Below are 22,072 nucleotides of genomic sequence, written 5' to 3'. Positions count from 1 at the left end.
AGTGACATGAAAATGTCTAAGAAATGTTCAGACTCAGTCAAGAAAAGCAGCAGGTTATTCTGAAGACACGAGCTTCTCTAAACAACAAGGTATATATTTCATGTTTTTAGTGTGGCAGCAAGGAAGACGTGTCTATTTTGTGTAGTTGCAGTATTCTGCTCAATCCTGAGTCATGGGTTTAAAACATTTTTATTTTACTTTTGAGAACATTTTTAGCAGTGCTCAGAATAAATCTAATCAAAGAAGATGAGACATCATCAGTATTGGTAACTGGTGTGTTGATTGATCTCATCACCAACTTGAATGTAAGAATGCGCCTGGGGAAATGTAAGAAAAACATGTTTCCTATAAACACCTTTTTTATTATCTACATTAACAAACATGAAAATCTTGTGTTTGTACCTTTGTCGGGCAGATGAGTTTTATTGGCTCTGAAAATGTCTTTATCATTTCTTTACCTCCCTCAGGCTGGAAATGAGGAAAAAGTGTTTTCAATGTGAGAGTCGGTGTCAAAACAACTTACTTCACAATTATATACTATAATTACATCTTAATTAGCAAGCTCTTTTGAATGTCAAATTCAAATCTAAGAGTACATCCACATGAAGCCAACCAAACACGTTTTTTCATTGTCGTAGCTTTTCTCATCTTAAATTGGATCAAATAGTCCCTGAAAATTGTTTCAGAGGAGGCTCATTGAAAAAATATTACATTAGTTATCAAAAGGAGATCAAATAGAATATCCTAAATGTGTGTGATGTGGTTAAAGAGAGAGTTCAAAGATACTGTAGTTTGGGGGAAGTCAGAAACAATAAATGTCTTCGGAGATACCTTTTTATGTATTTGGTGTAGTGTGAAGTTATGTCAAACAGCTCAATTGTTGAGGGACCAAATAACATAATCATGATCTCATAGGCAGCCAGGACTTGCATGAAACTAACCAAGTAAACTAAGAGGGTGTGGGGTAGCACCTTTTGTCAAGCTTTGTCTGAGGGGAGGCCCGCAGCTACAGACTTTGAAAACCCCTGCAATTCTACAATTTCTGTCTGCCTTAACTTCCTCTGTGGTCGCTCATCTTAAATGTCACTATAGCTGTTGTCATGAAGCTGTATTTATGTCTATTTTCTCAGGTGACTATTTTATGTTCATTTGGTCTGACAAGAGAAAAATCTGCGAATGAGGACAATGAAGTTATGAGTTTGACTATATTAAAACAGTATAATTGATTGCAGAGAGCAGAAGGTTTAACTGAGCAGTCTGTCTGCCTCACTCGGTACCCGATGTTGGCTGCGATGCACAGATTTGCGTTTTGCCGACTAAAACAGGACAGAAAAGAAGTGATTTATCAATTTTTTTGTCATTCAGGCATTTTACTGTCAAAGGCGATTTTTACGAAAGCGACATTTTGACCTGAAATTGCAAGTGTATTCTCATTTAGAATTAGCCAGTGGGTCAGTGTTGTTAGCTTGTTAGCTTGCACACACCTGGAATTCATAGTTAATCTCAACCAGCTCCTTCAGCTCGGTGGAGTTTTCTTCAGGTTGGATGAGGCAAGAGCAGAAACTCCTGTGAGCAGATTATCACACTATTGGATTATCAGGTTATCAAACAGATTATCAGATGCACTGATTTAAAGCACATAAACCTTTTTAGTCACCGAACCACATGATTTACCAAATAACATACTACAGTATATCATCAGGAATTAGTTTATGTTAGTTTTCCTGATATTTTATGTTAATTCTTAACAAATCAAGGTGAATAAATATGTGTTTAAGTCAGTAATTATAGGAACATTAAGTATTCCCAGGTAAAATAATAGATTGGTATAAATCTAAACCTCATTTTTCACATTTTATTGACGACGTTTTGATCGCCTCTTTGTCTAACCAAATTTCATAGCCAAATCTAGCTAGCTCAGCAACCAATTCTTGTTTATGACTCTATAAATCTGATAATGGTGGGAATATGAAGCCTATTCTGCCGATTAACAGTGACTGCTTGAGTGATAAAAGTATTATCTAAAAACATTCTAATGAAAGTTTAGACATCTACATTATATCCTTTAATTTAATTTGGTGGTATTTAGATCCTGCATTTTTACTTGAGGTGTGAGAGGTTTGGATTACAGGTGAAACCAAAAGAAGAAAATGGTCAGGTAACTTTTGAAGCTGACAGCCCAGAGTTGGTCTCTGAACCTCTCTGAGAGGCTTCATGGGAAGAATCTGCACCACGTTCACGATGGTCCTGGGGATCTGAAACCAGAAGAAAACATTCATTGACTGCAATCATTTCTGAATAATAATGAGCGTATAGCTTTAAATGTCTGCCTATCCCCGCTCATACTTCATAGTTTCAGTATGATCGAGGAGAACAAACCTTTCCCAAGAAAGCAGAAAAAGGAGAAGAAGGAGGAGGAGGAGGAAGTATTTCACATGAAGAAACTGTTCACAGATATAAATGCATACAAGGAACAGTAAATAAAAGGTTTAACAATACATTCACAACTGAGGCAACACAGTCCACAGACAGTATTAACTGTCCCAGAGAACTTAACGTGTGTTTTTATCAATACCACTGGCAGAATAAATAGTTTCTTGGTTGTGTAAGAAAGGTTAAACCCTCCCTTTACCTTTTTCTATTTTTAGCCACGCCAGGCCTCTAGGCATGGTGATGTTGGTCCAGACCGAAATATCTTGACTAAAGAAGAAAGCCTACAGGAAACCTTAACTGTTCACATTAGGGCCTGCTAACATGAGGATGTTAGCACTGAGCTCATAGCTAAGCCAAAGTACAGCTGACAGGCTGACAGTGCACAGTTAAAAGCGATAAAGGACAGATGATAAAGGGTTCAGTATGCTTGGAACAACCTAGCTCGTGCGACGAGTTGTCCGACCACATCTGAAGGCGAATGTGTTTGTAGCTGCTTGAATGGTGAAGCAAAAAGCCTGCTGTCAAAGAGAGAGGTGAGACGCAATAATAATAATACATATTAAAGTCTTTTGAAGTGCAGTTGTCGCTAAGAGGGGTCAGGTCTTGTCTGAGACAAAATAAACCCTTTTGATTTAGGTTTCCACACTTAGTTTCCTGGTATTTCTGCTGGACTTTTAATCAAGAGTTTGAGCAGAACATGTGAAGTGAACAGGAGGATTATTATTATTCTTATCTTTTGTTATTCTTTCATCTAAATTTTCAGTTTTTTTGTCATTTATAGGCCATTTTGTAGCATGACAACTATCACATTGTTACTCTGCCCTCTCTGGTTAAAGGGTAGCTTTAGTATTTTTCAGTCTGGACCTCATTTTTTGAAATTGGGCCAATATTGAGACAGGGATGCTGTGTCACTAACGTGTTGTTTTTGCCACTGACAGACTCAGATTGTGGAAAGGACCCCAAAGGAGATAGACTAGAGAATATTCTTTTTGTTTAACCAGAAACAGTCACTATAGCACTCTCATTAAAGCCACCAGACTCCATTGATAAAAACTGTAATTTTACCTCGCAGAACATGGGAGTTGCTGGTCTGCCTGAGGTTTGTTTGTGCTATTGTGTGACTTTGGTGTTTTAAAAGGGCTAAAAACACCAAAGCCACAAAATAACACAAACTAACCTAACCTAAAATTACTATTTTTCTCAAGGGAGTCTGGTAGCTATGATAAGGGCTGTTTCTGGTTAAACAAAAACGATCTTGCTGTTTAAAAATGGTTGTCAGACACTTACTTAATAACAATCTGAGCCTGTCAGTGGCAAAAACAAGCACTATCGTGGACGTACTCTGACGGTGCGCAATTGCCCTCAAGGATTATGTTTCACTGGAAGTTACTTTTGACACCACCCCGCATCACTGATGGTTTGAATGTAGACAGAAGTGGGTTTAGTTGCACCTGTAACCACACCCAACACAAATCAGGGTGATCAAATTGTAACTGAGCAAAACAAATCCACGTACTTACTTTGTCTTTACAGTAATCGCAGATGTCGTTCATGCCGATCAGCATTGTTACCACTTTCCAGTCCTCTTGGAAGTTCAGACCCTAAGAAGAACGAAGCTTTGGCTCAGTTTGTTGGGTTTTTTTTTTTTAATTAGCAGAATGATTAACACAGAGACTCACTGGATAAGACCTGAACGTGTCTATCATGTGTCTTATCTGACCTGAGACATTTCTGTAGAACAAACACACAGTGACAGTGACATCAATAAAACATCATAAAATCATCAAATAATTTGCAACTGTAATTATTTTGATCTTTGAACTTGTTGAAGACACTCAGTGTCTCATCATGGTTGCAGCCTCCTTGCTGATGCTTCCTACAGTTGTACAATAAATAAAAGTTGTACAGCTTAAAGTTACACTCCATTATTTTCATATCCATCTACCCTAAAACTTGAATCCCAATTAGATGCCTGTCCCTTTTACTGGCCTGGTCCATCTATCTATCTATCTATCTATCTATCCATCTAATCTCCAAATATTCCCCCCACCGTGTGAAACTCAACACAGCTCAAAGTTCAGTAAATTAAATTATCAACACAGACAGAAGAAGAAGACATTCAAGAAGACAAATTGTTCCAAATCTCAAGAAACATTATGGACATAAATGAAGTGCAAGTAGGCTTCCCGGCCGTCAGAGTCTCACAGTGAGTTGTGGCCTGTGACGGCGAAGTTGAAGCCGGTCTCGTTGACAGTTGTTGGGTTGCCGTGGAATGTCATCATGGGTGCTGGACCCAGCAGTTTGGGATAAAAGAGTTTAAAAATATCTGTAAGTAAAAACAAAAGTCCTCATAAAGCAAAAAGGATCCTGTGGTTTAGTCAATAATAATAATAGCTCTAATATTTACCAAACCAGATTACTTTATAGTGAATATGAGTATGAATTGAATACACAACACACCCACGCTTCCTGTTTTTTAAAATTATTTTAAAATGAATAAAATAATTTTTAAAAATTTTATTTAAAAACACACACATTTAATTTTTATTTAAAAAAATATTTTATTTATTTTTATTTTTTGTTTGAACATACAAAACCACATTTTTACTTTTTTATCTATTTTATTTATTTAATGAACTACATGTATTGAATTGTTCTTTGTATTATCTTTTAAGCTTTAGCAATATTGTTCTTTGACATTTGTGCCAATAAAGAAAAACTGAATTGAATTGAATTGACAGAGATTATTAAGGTACAAACGAGCCATGTCGTCTTGGAGTCAGAAATAATCTCATTGCCAAAGAATCACAGATTGTTGCAGAAGAAGAAGATTGATACAGCTTTTTTTCATTCGTTCATTCATTAGTTGTCGGATTAGTTTAGACTGGCAGATCAAACTTGCTTTCTTTCGGCTTTACAAATTGAAATTAGATTTTTCTGCTCCTCTGATTCTTTAACTGTAATTGGTTACTGTAATTTTGATAAGTCCCACATCCTCCAATGCTGTAAGAAGAGAAAGAGACAGTTTGTAATGAATGGAGACCAATTTAATTAATAATATCATGTATAATGTGACTGGCAAGATAAGATAAAGTTAAATAAGGCCAGTGAACTTAGATACAGTGCTGCAAAACAATTAGCTAATGAAGCTCAGCATAGTTCAACCAGGAAGACCATCTTCACTCTCTCTCTCTTTTTCACTCTCTTTCTTCTTGCCTCTCCAATCAGCTGACCAGGGGCATTCACTTTTTAGCTCACCATTCAGATTCTTGCCACGATCTCCATCACCCAATTGTGCAGTCACCGTGAAGGTGTGTCGCTGTAATAGTAGCCTAAAGGTATTCATGAGCAAAACTCTCCAAATATTGACAGACGTGTTGGTGGTGGAAGAAGTACTCACTACTTTTAAATAAGTAGAAGTAGGAATGATTGTTAAAAATGTTAATTGAGTAAAGGTGCGAAGGTGTGTGACAAAATGTGCTTAAAGTAAAAAGTAAATATTGTCATAGTACGTAAACATAATAGCTCATTTATGAAATTTGAAATTATATTTTTGGGATTAATTATTGATGCATTAATATGTTCCTCACTTTGATGTTGCAGCTGATAAAGGTGGAACTTTTCCCGTGTAAATTTCTCCCTGGGAGTAAATTTTAAAAAAATCTTTTATCTTATCTTAACTTATAAGAAGACATCAAAATGATTATACTTTGTATTATTGAAATGAATCTGCAAAGTAACTCGTAACTAAAGTCATAAATAAACATAGCGGAGTAAAAAGTACAACATGAGGTTTGTGGAGTAGAAGTAAAATGCAGCAGAAAATGTGCAAGTAAAGTAAAGTACCTCAGCGTTTGACTTAAATACAGTACTTGAGTAAATGTGCTTGCTTTCTACAGGTTGGTTAAGTGGCGCTCACCTGAGGTTGGGACGGTTGGAGACGGACTCATATCTGGGCAGCTGAAGGGAGGATGCAGATGACGCTGGAGAAAATCCATTCCTAAAACATCCTGCAGGAAAACCACACAGACACGTTCCACCGTTAATATGGTTTTGAGAAAGTTGAGTGATGTCTAGTTTTGCCTGGAGGTTTGTTTGTTCTGAGTGGAACTGAAATGGCTTCAGGAGTACATGAACTCTGATACATTCTGACTGATGTGTCAAAAAAAGGCTGATCGTTTTAAACTTCACTCAACATTATCCAACATTTTGTTTCTATCTGACAGTTTTTGCAGCAGCATGTAGACCACCAGTGGACACTTGGGTTCCTTCCACACAAAGTCCGCGTTGAGCTGCTTTCTCTCCTGGCTGTGTTTTGGTGTATTTTATCATTTTGATGTGTTGGTCTCATTAAGTTACTGTTTTAGATTGGTTGTTTTTATGATTGTTTTAGAAATGTTATTCATGATTTGAAAAACCCCTTTTTGTGTAACTCTGATTTTGTGGATAATTCTGTTCTTGCATCTATATCTTATTGTTGTTGCTGCCTGTCTCAGCCAAGACCCTTCTGAAAAACTAGTGTTGAATCTCATTGAGGCTTTCCTGGCTAAACAAAGGAAAGACAAAACTTTGCAGGGTCTAATTATCCATGTAAACTGTTCAAGCCCAAGTCTTTTCTCACATATCAACAGCGGCCTATATCCAGCACACCTGGTTGCTAGTTTTATGATCTATAAGTATATTGGTCTAAATTCAGGTGCAAACACTGTCCCAACACAAGTCTGTGTGCTGCAAACTGGAACTGACTCTCAGCCCAAATCTGCCACGTACTGGAAAGAGCCAGCCCCGGGACTACAGTCGAACATTACCCAAGCTGGCTAAACTGGCACATTTACAGAAATATCAGCTCACAATTTATCAGTGCGCAATGTCTCTGTAAACGTAAACTCTATAAATAAAATAAATTAGGTCTTTCAGGCCCAGCTGACTGGATACCTGTGGATTGTGCACCGCAGGACACAATCGTCAAATTTAAGACATTTTAAAACCTTTTTGGTCCTTTACCTGAGAATGTTGCTACTTTTGTTCCAAATAAGTCATGGAGGAAGATTTCTGCAAAGACAGCTAAAGTACGATAATTACCTGAAAGTCAAGCTTAAAACATACAGTCGCAGGAAGAGTTATGGGTTCAGGTGCATGTGGGAAAGTGGTTTAAATGAACCTCTTTTAAAAGAAAAACAATCTATCACACCTGCTCAATGATAATAAGTTTACTATCTGAAGCAGCAGACTGTGCACACACCTTGCATAAATTGGCAATTCCGTCAAATTCATTCATTTACAAAACATGTTGTCAAATAAGTTTAAAAATAAATAAATGTATCTGAAATGTAGCTGCATACTTTTTCTGATTAAATTTCTGTAGCTGAGGTCAGTGAACAAGTCAGATGTTTGATGAACATCTAAATGTATATACACACACACACATTTATTGATTCTTACTCTCAGACTATTTCACTTATGCAGTGTGAAACTCATATTTAAATTGTAGTTATTTTATTTAACTTATTCAGAGTTACTGGCAGTGATTTGTAAAATAGCCCCACACCAGATTATCCTGTGATCCAGCTGTGATAATAATATAAAGGGCTGATACAGAGAATTAAAGTGTAGAAGAGAAAGAAACAGTTTGGTTTGGTTCTGTAATGTCACGCAGGTTACACACTGCTAAATGTTTCAGATGGAGACAATACCTGGTTGAAATGTTCTTCTTCTTCCCTGAATGTGTGGCCTGCAAGAGAGAAGAAAAATTATAAATACACATTTATTCTAGGTCTCATAGGCAGATGGGTTCAGATCCACACTGAAGACGAGCTGTTGTGCTGTAAAACAGCCACTTAAAAGAGGTGTTTTTAGGACAGACTTCACAATGACTACATACAGGGAAAGAAAATGCAAATAAACTGCTTTCATTGATATATTGATGTAACACTTACCATCTACAAGACATGTGGCAAATATAAGGACTGCAAATAGCACACAGGGCAACATGTTTGTCTTCCAAGAAAGGAAAAGAAATTAAGAAACAAACATAAAGAGTCATTCTGCTGCTTGGAAGCTTTATTAGGGTAATATAACCTTTGTAATAAATACTGATACATCTTATCTTTGACCTTTGTAGTCAATGCAGCCAGAGAGAATAATATACTGTAGATAATCGATTTGTAATAGCCAACACTTAAAGTCCAATTTAAAATGTCCGTGTTTTCCAGATGGTCAGTAGATCGTTGGAATTTTTACACGACATTGTAAATACCTGGATGAATGAGATGCAAGTGTTATGCTGTCTTTTGATGCAAGAGAGAAACTGCATTTCATTCACTTGTACACTGTTGCATGTGGTTGAATGACAATAAACTTGAATTTGAAACTTGATGTAAGTGAAGTCTGAATAGATCATTAAGGTCCATGACTTATTTTAAAAGAGCCATGGAAAAAGCCAAATGTTCTTCTTATTATAAGTACTTTGTTGTTTTTAATTTGAAATTACATAAGAAACCACCTGATCTATTTACTTGTAATTCTACATTCTTGTAGTCCTTTGTAATGTTTAGTCTTTTCAGTTGTTGTAAAGTTATGATTGTATAAGTGCATGTATGTCTCTGTTCTATAATGGCTCTTTTTATGTTGATTTCCAATAATGCCACATGCCTGTCTTGTTTTTCTGTTTCCTTTTGTTCTTTACCTACTGAAGGACTGCAGAGAACAATTAGACTTTTGCCAAAATTTGGCACATTTTATGTCCTGCTGATGTCAACCTTTGCTGTTCCTGATAAACCAGAATCAAAATCAGAAAGTAAAAATCAGCAGGTTTTTACACACGGAATTTGCCTTTGTTGAGCATAAGGTAAAATATATGAAACTATATATATGTATTCTTAAGTGAAAAAAGCTGTACAGTGTTTAAAATGAAGAGGTTGGACTGTGCAGAATATTGACTAAAGAATGTGCAAATGTTCATAGTATAAAGTATAAATTATATGTTTAATGTAAGGGAATTAATGTGACTACATAATGTGCAAATAAAGTATAGTCCAACACAACTGTTTTTGTTCCACCAATAACATCTTTTTACTTGGTCTGCAGTTTACAGACATAACTAATACATAGATACTCATCCTCAGATAACCAAAAACAGCATCTTTGATCTAAAAACTCAGCTAATTCTAGAAAGAAGAATTTACTTTCGTTTGTATGGGAAAACAAAATCTGTAAGGAAAGAGGCCATGTGTCCGTTTCTACCAATTTTTTACAAAAAACTTTAACTTTTAGAGAAATTCACTTGTTGTAGCCCAAACATTTCTTTTATACCATATCTTGTACTTTATGTTACCGCAGCTTTTAGACATCTAAATAGCTAATTTGAGTTAATAGTTAATAGTCTAATTGTTGAAATCAAAGAGGATTGGTAAAATATCAATAATTTAATTATTATTTCTCCAAACTTAAAATTGTTAATTACTTTTTATTAATTAAAAAAGGAAACTGCGGGGGTTCGTGACGTCATTATTGGGGTCACGAGGGTTGACCTCAGGTGTGTTTTTCAGCTTTGATCCTGCTAAAGGTAAACAAATGGACTCGGCGGTGGTTTGCGGTAAAAACATGAAAAATGTGATCGAATCGCGCAGATTAAAGCGAGTAAAATGCCTGGCCCGAAGAGAAGATATAATGTACGGTTCCCTCCTGTGAGTATTAACTTTATTTAGGCGTAATGAAGCTGTTGAAATGTCAGATTAAAACAAGCTAACTGTTAGCTGCGTTCAAGTAGCATGGAGTGTTCGGAGCACCTGCTGCTTTCAGGGCCTGTCGGAAATCTGGGTTATCAACGCCCTGACAAAGTGGTAAACACCACGACTGTTAGCCTTAATTTCCTATGATTTACGGGTCAAACTCGGGATATTTGCAGTGTGGACAGTTATGGTAAATCTGAAGGCGTTCATACCGACATTCAGTCTTGTTTGTCCACAAATTTAACCTGCAAGTTAAAAAACAAAACAAAAAAAAAACATACAGAATGAAGGAAAAGAAAGAAAGTAAAACAACACGATGGAAATGGACAGAAAATGACAAAGGAAAATATAGATCAGCATAAAAAGCAGATTCATGTGAGTTATGAGACATTTGATTTTGAATAACAGCATATTGGTTCTTTATTCTTTGGTGTTTTGAATCTTATTATGTACTTATTGAATACTTATAATTTATTTTTTAATCTTCTTTGATGTGTAGTAATTTATGTAATGTAAACACAAAAATAGGTGAACAGATGTATACAATCATAGGTGTCCCTTTCAACCAAATTAATTAATGAATGTGACAAATTAAAACTTCAAGTCATTTTTAGGGTCTGTTTATTATCATTTAGAAGTTTACGTCCTTTACATGTTGCTTTCATGACCTACAAGGAGTGCCTGAATGCAGCAGCTGAATTTGTATTTCTATCCTGGATGTCTCTGAAAGTGGTGAAATCTTTGTTTTTGCTCCCAGAGTCGCATCAAAAAGATCATGCAGAAGGACGCAGAGGTGGGGAGGATCGCGGTGGCGGTTCCTGTGATCATCTGTATCTTTTTTAAACCTGCAGGATTAGCTGTAGCTGATCAGTCCTCCGTTTTCCTCCAGGTCCTTCCTAAGCATGCTTGCGGGTTGTAGTCCTTCCAATATGACATTTTAACCTAGGTATCCTCTTAAAACATTGCATGCAGAAACTTGTTTGAATTGTTTTTACATGCTGAATCTCGGGTTGAAAATGTTTCAAATATCCAGTCTGACATTTAACTATTGTTAAAAGCTCAAAGAATGCATTCTTATTCTTTCCAGTTTTCATATTATGAGGGTGGAAAAGCCTTTAAAGCTGCATTAAGACCATCACAGGACACAAAACTCAACACTGAAACCCGAACACATGGATTTCTTCAAGGTTTTGCAGCCACCACCCACTCAGTTTATCACACTGCTACTTTCAAATGAGGCATTAATTAACAAACAAAGTGCTGCAACAGTAAATAATTCAGGAAAATGTACCAAAGAATAGCCCTGCAGGTGATACAATCTGTTATCTGTTGTAGTCCTGGAGGAAACCGTCAAATATAGATAGACAGTGACTATATTTTTCATTAAAGGCCAGTGTCGAGAGGTTGTGTCGTCTTGAAGCAGACAGTGAGATGTGTTGAAGTCCCTGAACTGCAGAGATCAGCCCGGGCGCTGGAAATGTTCCTGAAGTGTCTGCTGACTGAAACCTGCCTGATAACCCAGTCGAAGCTCAGCGCCGTTGTGTCTGTCGCTCACATGTGAGTAAGCCTCCTGTTCCACCCTCACAAAAGTCTTGTTTTTATTCAGCACAATGGGCAGATTTCTGAAATAACTTCTGTCTGTGTATTTTATACAGTGTTTATATATATATATATACACACACACATGCTTTGTCATTATTCGTCTTTGGTAATTGTTCTGACTGGATATTTGTCAGTAAATCTACACTAAAGAAGGAATCAGGAAAAATCCAGCTGTGATGCATTCACTGCCTACATGCCAAACTATCTTCATACTATTAGTATTTAAGATTTTTTTGAACATTACTCTACAATGCACAAATACTTATTTCTTATTTCTTACTTCTTGGAGCTGCCTCTGTCCCCATCCAAAATTTAATTTACACAACAATCAGTCTGCATATCGACACTTTCAGGTATCCTTTTGTTTGTTTTTTTGTGTGTGAACGCACTTAATACCCAAACCTTATTCAGAATGTGGTATGGAATTTGGACAGATTTTTGAGAATGTCATGTTTATATTTCAAAAACAGTGTATATGAAGAGGGGATAATTTATTATGTTGCTGTGTAGGAAGCAGTGCATAGAGTCAGAGAAGCTCTTCCACTTCCTCAAAGACCTGGTGGAGCGAGCTACTTCTACAGCAGGCCAGAAGGACAACAGAGGCATGAGCATGTGGCCGTTATACAGGTAGAGATTTCTCATCAGTTATTATAGTGTTTGGAAAGTTTAAACATCACAAACTGAGTGGTGAAAAGTGTAAATATGATGAATATTGTGTTACAGCATTTAGGCTTTTATCCAAGTTATCATCTTTTCAAAGAAGTGTAGTTTATTGGTATTTTTAGAAGCAATAAAAAAAACACGAGGTGTAAACTATGTTTTAAATGTTGCGTGTTTGCAACTTGTTCTAAATTTCACACGTTCACTTAAATCTGAAACTGAAAAAGATCTTTGTGTTTATCTACACTAGAGCTGCAACGATTAATCGATTATTTTTCAACTATTAAATTAATCGGTAACTATTTTAATAATTAATCATTTTGAGTCATTTTTTAAATAAATTAAATTCACTGATTCCAGCTTCTTAAAAGTGAATATTTTCTGGTTTCTTTATGACTCGATGACAGTAAACTGTATATTTTCTGGGTTGTGAACAAAACGAGACATGCGAGGACGTCATTGGCCTTTGGGAAACACTGACTGACATATTTCCCCATTTTCTTGCACCTTATAGACCAAATAACTAATCTGTTAATCGAGAATAAAAATAATTGTTAGTTGAGGCGCTAATCTACAGTACATCTGCATTAGGGCTGTAATGTTTATCATTTTGAGTTGAATAATCGTTTAGTCTATGAAATTAATCTTCAAACTGCTTTTATTTTGTTCGACCAACAGTCCGAGACCAAAAAAGCAAAACATCAAATATTTGCTTAAAACAATGAATCGTTTCAGGTCTAACTTTTTATTTGACATGATGTTCTTTCCAGGAGCAGACGGCATGACTGTTCTGTTAAAAAACCCACTGAAGTGGTAGAAATGGCGCCACGATCGAGCCTCGACTCGCTGGACAACGACTCCAGCTCTGGTGTACGTATTCTACGACTGACAACACTTAACTCCCATTAATCCTCTGACAGGCAAACCAAAGATGATTTTATCTTCTTGTATCGATATGTTTTTAGAGCCCGTTATATATATAAAAAGGTTCCACGCTCTCGCTCAGTCGCAACATGAGCTACTGTTTGTGTTGGTGAACGCTCAGCCAAAGGATGTAAGTTACAATAGCGACCCCATGAGGCAGTGATGTTTATTACAGTCCACAAAACAAACTCAACTGGGCTAAAACAAACAAAGTTTGTCTTGTGCCACCAGAGGAAAGATGTAAATCTAAAAACTATAAAGAGGCAGATTCCTCCCAGGTTTCATAACCTCACAAGTGTTTCACGTGACTGAACCTACTCTTTCTTTCCAGGAGTCAGAGCTCTACATCTGCTTATGACTGTGAGCGACCAGAGGAATGTGCTGTCCACTTACAGCAGCATCATTTCATCATGTTGCTCTCCATTTAACGATTTACTAAGGGGGGGAAAAAACATTTAAGTTATATCATAGTTTAGACACTTGCCTGTTATTAGATTTGTTTTTTGAAAATGTTACATTTTGTAGTGAAGCCCTCTCCTTTTTTGTTTGTCATACATATGTGTTAGGAGGACAAGAAGAATCTATGTTTACACTAAAGAAAATACTTAATATATAAATTGCTTCTTACTTCTAAAGGGTTTTGGTTGTTCAGGCTTTGCAGTTGAATTGAAAATATAATGTTATGCTCTCATCAGCTTATGTCAGTTTAAAAGAAAAAACAAAGTGCTTAATTTGCTGAATAGTGGCCTTTGTGGTTTCTGTTTTGAGCGTTAAATTTTTAAAGCACTTGTAAATTAACGTTTTAAAGACAGCAAACCTTTGCATATGAAATGTAATCAAACTGTAAATAAATACATTCATTTCAGCCTTCTGTGATTGACAAATTTAACGTGAAGTTGAAAGATGTGCTCACGTAAAGAAAAACAAATCCAGAGTGTACAGGGATTGGTTTATTCACACCAGCTAATCTTTTTACATCGTGAAGGGATGAAATGATGAATAAATAGATGAATTTTGTTTTGAAAACTTTTACATTTTGAAGCCAAATATAGCAAAAACGTCTCTTAGCTTGCTACCCTAGCTACCCGCATAAGGAATGAAAACCTTTTTCATGTTTCAACATTTGTGCCAACATTCCTGCTTGAAGGTCCGAGCTGATCTGATCACACAGACAGACGCTGGGAGCTCAATGTGCATTAAATCAACTCTCAATGAAACAACTGAAAGTACAGTTCTGCTTAGCGATAAGCGACAGACTTCACGAGTAAAGTTTAAATCCAGTCCAGTAGTCATTCCTCCGTCTGGCAGTTTGAAAAGAAACATGCATCTTCACTAGTTACACTTTAAAAGAGTAAAGTAAGTAAAAAAAACAAATCTTTTTTAAAAGCAACATAATATGTTCTCAAATAAAAGAAAAACAACCTTTATTTTAACTCTTGCAGTAATTACATATTTATAGAAGTGGAGGCCAATTTACATTAGTGGTTCAATGGATTCTTTTGCTTTATTCAACCGATTTTCCATCGAGAGTCCCAAAGGCACAGTCCATTTACACCTTTGAACAACCGACTCAATACTGACAGGGAAAAATCTAGATTTAAATATGTTCAGAAATTAAAACGTTACACACAGAGACAGACTGGCCTCCCCTAGTTCATCTCTTTCTTAACTCGTTATGAGTTTGCAATGGGACATCTTGTGCCTGACAGATCGAAGGACAACAAGTTTAAAAATTCAGACGAGAAATGAAAACAGTACTACACTACACCATCTTCAGAAGAGCCGCGCTCCGTAGCCAAAAGTCTGTTTAATAGCTTCGAAGTAGTATCTCTTCCAGCCTTCTTTCGTCCGCTCCTCCTCGTTGTCCGGGACGCCTCGACACTCCACATTCAGCACAGTCTCGTTGCTCCGGTCCGACAACGTCATCGTGATTGTGGCGTAATGCTCTGAAACAGAAACACAACCGCACTTTAGCACCAGCAAGTTAAACTATAAACTTTGTTAATGAAGAACAAGTAGAGGTGAATTATGACCCCAGAGCTGAGGCTAAATTTAAAAAAAAAAAAAAAGTGACTGCAGCAAAGGACATTTCTTAGTTATTTCTTATCCGGTTATCTGCAGCAGAAGTACATTTTGTTGTCTTGTGGACAGAGTTAAAGGTTGTTGATACAAAATATTACTTTCCCAATAAATTATAGTCATAAAATGTCAAAGTATAAAGGAGTTACATCTCAAATGATCAGGTAAAGAGGTCTTTCATTCATATGTGATGTCTATTTAGTCTAAGCCAATGATTAAATTCCTGAATATTTTCAATAAAAGCAAGAAAATATTCATATTGGAGAAACTTTAACCACAGAAAATTTCCTTTTAACAAAATGAACCCTCCCATCCTGGTCACAAACTGTTTCAGATCTTTCTCTACACATAGTTCTATTATTCTTTTATAACTTACATCCGTTTATTCCATATTTATATATTTTTACATTTATTTATGTAAACTGTTGTCTACATGCTGCACCTTATCACCATAGCAAATTCCGTGTACGTGTAAAATACAACTTGGCAATAAAGCTCTTTCTGATTCTGAAATAAACAGTTTCAGCAAATGTAGTTTATATAAAAATGTGATTAAAATGCAGAATGATTTTTCCAAACAAACAATGTATGGAAAATCTCTGTTTCAGGAAATAAAGTTTTACTGATTCACTGCTTAGCTCTTGCCAACGCTATTCCCTCTCTTCATTCACTCTTTAGCTCGCTCGACCACGGCTGCTCTCTCGGCATTGGGTCGACTCATTCTGCCTTTAAGTTGAGTGTTTGTAAAGATACTTACAAATTTAGTCCACATTATTATGACCGCCAGCCACACACATTAAGCGTGTGTGAAAATGTTTGTGTGAAATATTTAAAATAACTATATAAATCAACATACCACAGGGCCAGTTGTTATACCTCCACTTCATAACTATTTTCTCATCAGGTACCTGGTGGAGAGAGAATTCATCCATTTCACGCACATGTACAAAAACCTACAAAAATCCTGATGTACATTTTGCTGATTTACACATGAATACATTCCAGATATTTTTATGGTTTAAGGGTTGAACGTCAGTCTTACCAGCTCTGTGAATTCACCAAAAACATTTCCGTCTAGCAGACGAAACTTTCCACCCTTCTCTCCGTCCACTATTGCTGGAGCATGTGTGAACGCCTGGACCATCTGCAGTTTGAACAGAGACAAACACTTTAACCAGACAGCCTAAATCAAATCTTTGTTGCATGCTTGTAACCTTCAAATGTGTATTTATTGATATTTATTCAGCTGTATGGCCTTTAAGTATAAAGTGAACATATGTTGAAAAGTGAACCAGAGCAGCTTAAGATACTGTGTGGATAAAAAATTAACACTCACCTCCTGGTTGAGGAAGACCCTGTAGAGATCAGCTGGTGAGGTGAGGAATGTTTCTTTCATGCTGAATTTACAGGTGGGGATCTTGACGCCGGTGTTGACTGGAACAGCTTTGCTGCTTGAGGAGGAAATCTGTTCCACACAACAAGAACAAAAGTCTGGTGAGGGGAGATCTGCTGCACTGCTCCAGGAAAAACACAGGTGGTTTGTAACTGATGATATTCTAACAGTGAATAATTTAGGGACAAGAGCTTTGTCTGAAAATGTAGCCAATGCCTGGAGATTACTTGTAAGTGAGACACACGGCACAAACCTGAGTTTTATCCTGCTTGGCTTTGGACTGTGATGGGGACTGTAGCTTGGTCACACCGTTGGCTGTAGGCAGGATCATTCCCTGGGTGAATTCTGCAATACAACATTTTAAAAATGTACAAGTTAGATTCTAATAGATAATCGTTGAGTATTCGTGTCCTCAGTATTGTAAAAACAACTTCTACTATTCAATACGAAACAACATTGTCAGCAAAGTTACACAAGTTTAACATAACAATTCTCAAGTTATGTTGTCACTTTCTAAGAGAAAGTGGTGTTGGTTCTTTCGGTTTGAAACAAACATTTTATTATTCATATCGAGCAAATGTCTTTTTCATTGTATTTTGATTGTTTTTATGTGGGGTTGTTAAATTTCCCACATAAACTCAAAATCCTAAATATTCCTCCTCACCATGATTTACATTACATTTTTTCTGCAACACTGATAACTGATCCTGTGTTGTGAGTTTTGGACCCCTTTATTGTTTCATTTCAGATCACTGACAGGTTTCACGCACCTGTTTTTAAGAACCCAACGTAGCTCCCTAGGGCTTCACGGATTTTCTCTGCTCCTTTTGTCTTCATAAGGTTGACCAGTGGCGTATCAGGTTCATCTTTATTCAACGACACAGAAATCTGTACGAGTGTCACAGGAAGGGCGTCACCACACTGTTCCTACACCACTCAGTCAGAATCATTGTGCACAAGTTCTTTATTAAAACTCACATCAAGATCCTCCATGTCGTTCTCATCAGAAAGGTTTGGAACTTCAATTGTTCCTTTATATTTGACTCCTGCTTTCGACTTTCCTGGTAAAATGAAGAGAATACAGATGTCAGCAGAGATAAGAAACCTCTGTTTTATCAGCTGATAAGTTTGTCTTCTACTAACTGTACTGTCAAAATGAGAAAGCTGTCGTGGCTTTACAGGAAAGAAGCACTACAGAAGGCAGGTGATTACGCTAAGTTAAATTTCCCCTGGATTAATTCAGCGCTGATAGCGCCAAGGACAGTCACCACAACTGTTTGCAAACGTACGACCAATTTAATGCAGAAATATTTCACTAAATTCCTCCCAAGACAAAATCAACAGTAGCCTTAGTCCTCCACTTACCGGTCCAATCTGCTTTCAGGTTCCATTCATAAAAGAAAATAAGTTTCCCTTTGCGGTTGTTAATCGAGGCCTCTCCTTCCAACTTGCTGACTTCTGTCACCTCGCAGCTCCCCTCTTCGTTCTCCACGCTCACTCCAAGGACCAGGGATTTCAATTTGTCCGACGACCAGTTTGTTGCATCTCGTTCAGTCCTGAAAAGTCCGGCAGCGATGAAACAACGCATATCCAAATGGGTAAATAACACAAATCTGCATATTCTATCTATCCTGTTTAATGTGAGTATATTGCACAAGATGCACAGCTCAAACAGACACTGGTTTGCTACTGACCAATTCATCTTTACATCAGGCATATTCTTGAAGAATTCATCCCCTTACCAGTCAAGAACATTTTGCTCTTTAAACAACTAATGCATCCTTACAAATCACTCTGGGTGAACTCAATTTGCACACATAACAAGCAGCTGTTCCCTTGACAGCAAGCTGCTGAAACGGAAAAACGGAAAATTTCTCAATCTATTTCACAGCAGCACTTTCTTGATAGTGAGGGATCACTGAGTAGATTCACTTGATAGAAACTTACTCATGACACAATGTCATATATCTAGAGCCCCTTCTTTGAGTCTTGGAACAACGCTTTAGATATGTCAGGAGAGGAAAGACATTTGTGAACTGAATCATGGAGGTGAATAAGGTTTCTTTTGTTAACTACTACTTCGAGCTCACAAGATTTCAACAACTGATACACGATAAAAAAAAAAAATACTGGTTATAAGTAGGGCTCTATGCGTGTATAATAATCTGTAACTTTTTAGCCACATAAGCATGTTAATACACCTAAACACGTGTTGTAATAGCTAACAACCTCAATGCATGCATTAGAAACTAACGTTACAGCAGCTAGCTACTCGAGAAGCTAACCTGAAAACGATCATAAGATCCCCAAAATGTGATTTTTTACTTTAATAATACTCTGTATTTTACACCCAGAGATGTCTATGAACAAGTGAACAACACTAATTGATCTACACAGGGGACCTAAATCCACAAAAAATAACAGTTGTGTCTTGTCACTGCGTTAAATAAGCGCTAACGTTAAATGTGTGCTGTTAGCATTAGCGGGCTAACTAGCCAGCCAGTGTCCTTTCATCTTTCTTACCAGTGCCAGTTGTTGACATTCGTCGCATCAGCTCTCTCCTCTACAATCCAACGAGGGTCTCCTTCTCCCCACTTCGCCATCTGACCAGCTAAATGTTTTTTTAAAAAGCTTTAATGTGTAACGCTGTGTGCGGAGAGCAGGTTTTGTTTGCCGGCGTCTGCCCGCTGCACGTTGTTTCTAGAAGCCTCTCGTAGCTCCTGCTGCTGGAGCTCTAGCGGTGCTCCTGCGTTTATGCGCCGAGTCACAGAAATTGCTGGAAACGGAACTTTGTGGAAAGAGGTATAAAAAAAAAAAGAGTTCCCCCCCCCTGGCGGAAGTTAATTTCTGAAGACTGGTTCCGCGTCATAGAGGAAGACTAATGGAAAGAAACATATTAGCAGCAAATGTTCTCCCTTATTGGTATAACTTTACTTCAGACCTGGACTGGAAGAACATTTGGTGCTGACCTTCAAAACATTTCATTCTGTATAAGGTTAAAGAAGTGTCTTTTTAGATGTTGCATCATTATTGTCCCTTTAAGGTTATGACCAGGCCTACCAGTCGCAATTTAAAAGCTACTAGTACTTATTTATTAGTCACTAGTAATTATTATACAATTGATTAGATACTAGTAGATAATTTTTAGTTACAATTAACTAAATGCAGATTTTTGCCATTGAAATCAATGGGGCTCTGCAGTTCAGATATCACTTTTTCATTAGTTACAAGAAACCTTTCGAATATTTGCTTGTAACTATTTCCATTTTACTAGTATCTATTATTTACTTTTAGATACTAGTACTTATTTCTGTAGTTACTAGTAACAGTTCCTAGTAACAGTTCCATTCTTAGAATTTAAATGTTACTATCAACAAGTAATTTTACTGGTCATTAATGATTGTAACCAAATAAAATGTACTAGTAAGAATGAAAATGTTAGCAGCAGGGTGCGATTTGTGAAAAAAAGCCCCTCATTTGAACTGTAGATTAATTGCAAAGTTTATAGGCTATTATTCGTGACTTGTAACTAATCAGATTGGGCCGTGGGCCGATGATTTACAGACAGACAGAGAGAATCAGAATCAGCTTTATTGCCAGGTATCTGTACACATACAAGGAATTTGACTTTGGACATTGCTCACAATGTGCTTAGAGAAGCAGCTAGATCAGAGCCAAAATAGCACATTTTAAAATAAAACCACGAATCGATCCAAACTGCGAGTTTTGAGATCAGTTGCATCACTAAGTAGGCTGGCATTGATCACCCTGAGGGCGGGATGAATTTTGTCCACAAAAATTATTCAGAGGGGGCAGGGATATACTCAATGCAAATCTCACCCTGGTACTAGTATCTAAGTAATAGTTACTAGTAACTATTCGAATAGTTTCTAGTAACTAAGGAAAAGGTGATGTCTGAACTGCAGAGCCCCATAGAGTTCAATGACAAAAATGTACAAATAGTTACTAGTATCTAATAAATAACTACAAGTAGTTTTTAAATAGCATCTAATAAGTTTTAAGGAATGAATACCATAAAGTGTGCAGTAACTATTTTTTATTTACTGGTAACAAATGGAATAGTTACTAATAAATAAGTACTGGTAACCTTTAGTAGTAATAGCGAGTAGTAAGTTTTAAGGAATTAAACTAAAGATAACAGCAACAGCTTGCCATACTATTTATTGTTTGTCTGTTTTTGTGTGTATTAGTCGTTCACCATGCTGTTTGTCAATAAAAGCTGACTTTTATCAGTAAAATGTCATTTTTCTTTCTCTAAAAGATGCATTCGAGGACAATACTCAGCAACACTTTAACAATAAAGTGCTTTATTTTTTGATGCTAATGCTGGTGTCTTTCTATAAAATAGATTTACTTGGTGAATGTAAAAGCTGAAATGATTAATGGATCAATCAATTAGTCCAATTTTGATAAACAATTAAAAATAATCAACCAAAACTGCAAGGTTGGATGCAACTTCAGCACAAATGTGAGGGTTTGCTGCTTGTCATTAAAACTTATTGAGTTTTGGACAGATGGTCGGACAAAACCAGGAATTTGAAGACGTCACCTTGGGCTTTGGGAAGCTGTTTTTTACTACTTTATAAACTAAACGAGTAATCAAAAAAGTATTTGATAGATTAATCAATAATGACAATAAACGTTAGTTGTAGCTCTAAATTCATCATAGCTGTTTTACTGTTGTGGTGGCAGCCCGGCTGACGGTGAGTGTCCTGTTTTTTTTCCCTCCTTTTTATCAGTTATTCTGCTTTTTCCTTGGTTTTCTGTTCCCTGCCTGCCTCCCTGTGTTTTCTCCTCTGTGTGTGCTCTCTCCCTCTGCTCCTGAGCCCAGCCAACGACCTGCACCTGCACCTCATCAGCCACCTCGTCAGCCTGCCACACCTGCCAGTAGTCGACCTCATCCCTGCCTGTATTTCAACCCCGGTTCTCCACACCACTCTTGCTTGATCGTCGTTGCTCCATACCCGGTGCCACCTCTGTGTTCAGGCTTTCATGTTTCTTATTTCCTCACATTTTCCCTGTGCTTTGTCTCCGTTATCCCTAATCCTGTCTCTCTGTCTGTTTCCCTCCCAGGTTCACTCACCCTCCGTTCAGTCGGCTGGGCTCATCCACGGGTCCTCTCCTCCTCGGACTTCCCCCACGGCGTCCTCCCTGTTCTCCCTTGCTTCCTCGGCCCCAGTGTTCCCCGGCTCCCTGGTCCCAGTCTCCTCGGTTCCCCGTGCCTGTGTTT

General features: G+C 37.1%; 3 protein-coding genes and 1 long non-coding RNA gene across 6 annotated transcripts; 2 read left to right on the top strand and 2 right to left on the bottom strand.

Annotated features, from left to right (window-relative positions):
- Positions 1-1,341: 1,341 nt before the first annotated feature.
- LOC119910996 (phospholipase B1, membrane-associated-like) lies at positions 1,342-6,451 on the bottom strand. 2 transcript variants are annotated; one of them, XM_038729878.1, is made up of 6 exons: positions 6,353-6,451; positions 4,639-4,759; positions 4,113-4,164; positions 3,954-4,034; positions 2,164-2,255; positions 1,342-1,566 (listed from the first exon to the last, which is right to left on the bottom strand). In XM_038729878.1, exons 1-6 carry the CDS (start codon positions 6,429-6,431, stop codon positions 1,470-1,472), a joined length of 522 nt encoding a protein of 173 aa, XP_038585806.1. In that variant the 5' UTR covers positions 6,432-6,451; the 3' UTR covers positions 1,342-1,469. The 2 variants fall into 2 exon arrangements, with proteins under 2 accessions (XP_038585806.1, XP_038585805.1); XM_038729877.1 differs by lacking the exon at positions 1,342-1,566 and having other exon boundaries at positions 1,577-2,255.
- Positions 2,643-8,808, top strand: LOC119910997. Its single transcript, XR_005445734.1, has 2 exons — positions 2,643-2,966; positions 6,333-8,808. It is a non-coding gene; the product is annotated as an uncharacterized LOC119910997 (long non-coding RNA).
- Positions 8,809-9,961: 1,153 nt separating this feature from the next.
- On the top strand, positions 9,962-14,214 carry LOC119910456 (dr1-associated corepressor-like). Of its 2 annotated transcripts, none has more exons than XM_038729080.1 (6): positions 9,962-10,118; positions 10,921-10,993; positions 11,627-11,720; positions 12,276-12,392; positions 13,196-13,295; positions 13,681-14,214. In XM_038729080.1, exons 1-6 carry the CDS (start codon positions 10,077-10,079, stop codon positions 13,705-13,707), a joined length of 453 nt encoding a protein of 150 aa, XP_038585008.1. In that variant the 5' UTR covers positions 9,962-10,076; the 3' UTR covers positions 13,708-14,214. The 2 variants fall into 2 exon arrangements, with proteins under 2 accessions (XP_038585008.1, XP_038585009.1); XM_038729081.1 differs by lacking the exon at positions 9,962-10,118 and adding an exon at positions 10,151-10,538.
- A 66-nt stretch (positions 14,215-14,280) lies between these two features.
- Positions 14,281-19,589, bottom strand: LOC119910455 (activator of 90 kDa heat shock protein ATPase homolog 1-like). The gene is made up of 9 exons (XM_038729079.1): positions 19,345-19,589; positions 18,187-18,377; positions 17,800-17,882; positions 17,592-17,709; positions 17,075-17,166; positions 16,765-16,893; positions 16,471-16,572; positions 16,285-16,336; positions 14,281-15,295 (listed from the first exon to the last, which is right to left on the bottom strand). The coding sequence occupies exons 1-9, from the start codon at positions 19,422-19,424 to the stop codon at positions 15,123-15,125; spliced, it is 1,020 nt and encodes a 339-aa protein (XP_038585007.1). The 5' UTR covers positions 19,425-19,589; the 3' UTR covers positions 14,281-15,122.
- Positions 19,590-22,072: the final 2,483 nt, after the last annotated feature.

The sequence above is a fragment of the Micropterus salmoides genome, unplaced genomic scaffold (genome assembly GCF_014851395.1).
Source record: "Micropterus salmoides isolate LMB-PRFRI ecotype aquatic unplaced genomic scaffold, ASM1485139v1 Ms_hic_scaffold_19, whole genome shotgun sequence".
NCBI lineage: Eukaryota > Metazoa > Chordata > Actinopteri > Centrarchiformes > Centrarchidae > Micropterus > Micropterus salmoides.
This window is presented reverse-complemented; position numbering and strand designations above follow the sequence as displayed.

What these genes read in the sequence shown, in the direction of transcription:
- LOC119910996 (XM_038729877.1), bottom strand. Translation starts at nt 6,431, where the DNA reads ATGGATTTTCTCCAGCGTCATCTGCATCCTCCCTTCAGCTGCCCAGAT. An exon ending in TCCAACCGTCCCAACCTCAG is followed by an intron (nt 4,760 to 6,352) that starts GTGAGCGCCACT and finishes TTTTACTTACAG; the next exon opens with ATATTTTTAAACTCTTTTAT. An exon ending in ACACGTTCAGGTCTTATCCA is followed by an intron (nt 4,035 to 4,112) that starts GTGAGTCTCTGT and finishes CGTTCTTCTTAG; the next exon opens with GGTCTGAACTTCCAAGAGGA.
- LOC119910455 (XM_038729079.1), bottom strand. Translation starts at nt 19,424, where the DNA reads ATGGCGAAGTGGGGAGAAGGAGACCCTCGTTGGATTGTAGAGGAGAGA. An exon ending in CCTGAAAGCAGATTGGACCG is followed by an intron (nt 17,883 to 18,186) that starts GTAAGTGGAGGA and finishes TCATTTTACCAG; the next exon opens with GAAAGTCGAAAGCAGGAGTC. An exon ending in ACGACATGGAGGATCTTGAT is followed by an intron (nt 17,710 to 17,799) that starts GTGAGTTTTAAT and finishes ACACTCGTACAG; the next exon opens with ATTTCTGTGTCGTTGAATAA.
- LOC119910456 (XM_038729080.1), top strand. Translation starts at nt 10,077, where the DNA reads ATGCCTGGCCCGAAGAGAAGATATAATGTACGGTTCCCTCCT. An exon ending in ATAATGTACGGTTCCCTCCT is followed by an intron (nt 10,119 to 10,920) that starts GTGAGTATTAAC and finishes TTTTGCTCCCAG; the next exon opens with AGTCGCATCAAAAAGATCAT. An exon ending in GTTGTGTCTGTCGCTCACAT is followed by an intron (nt 11,721 to 12,275) that starts GTGAGTAAGCCT and finishes GTTGCTGTGTAG; the next exon opens with GAAGCAGTGCATAGAGTCAG.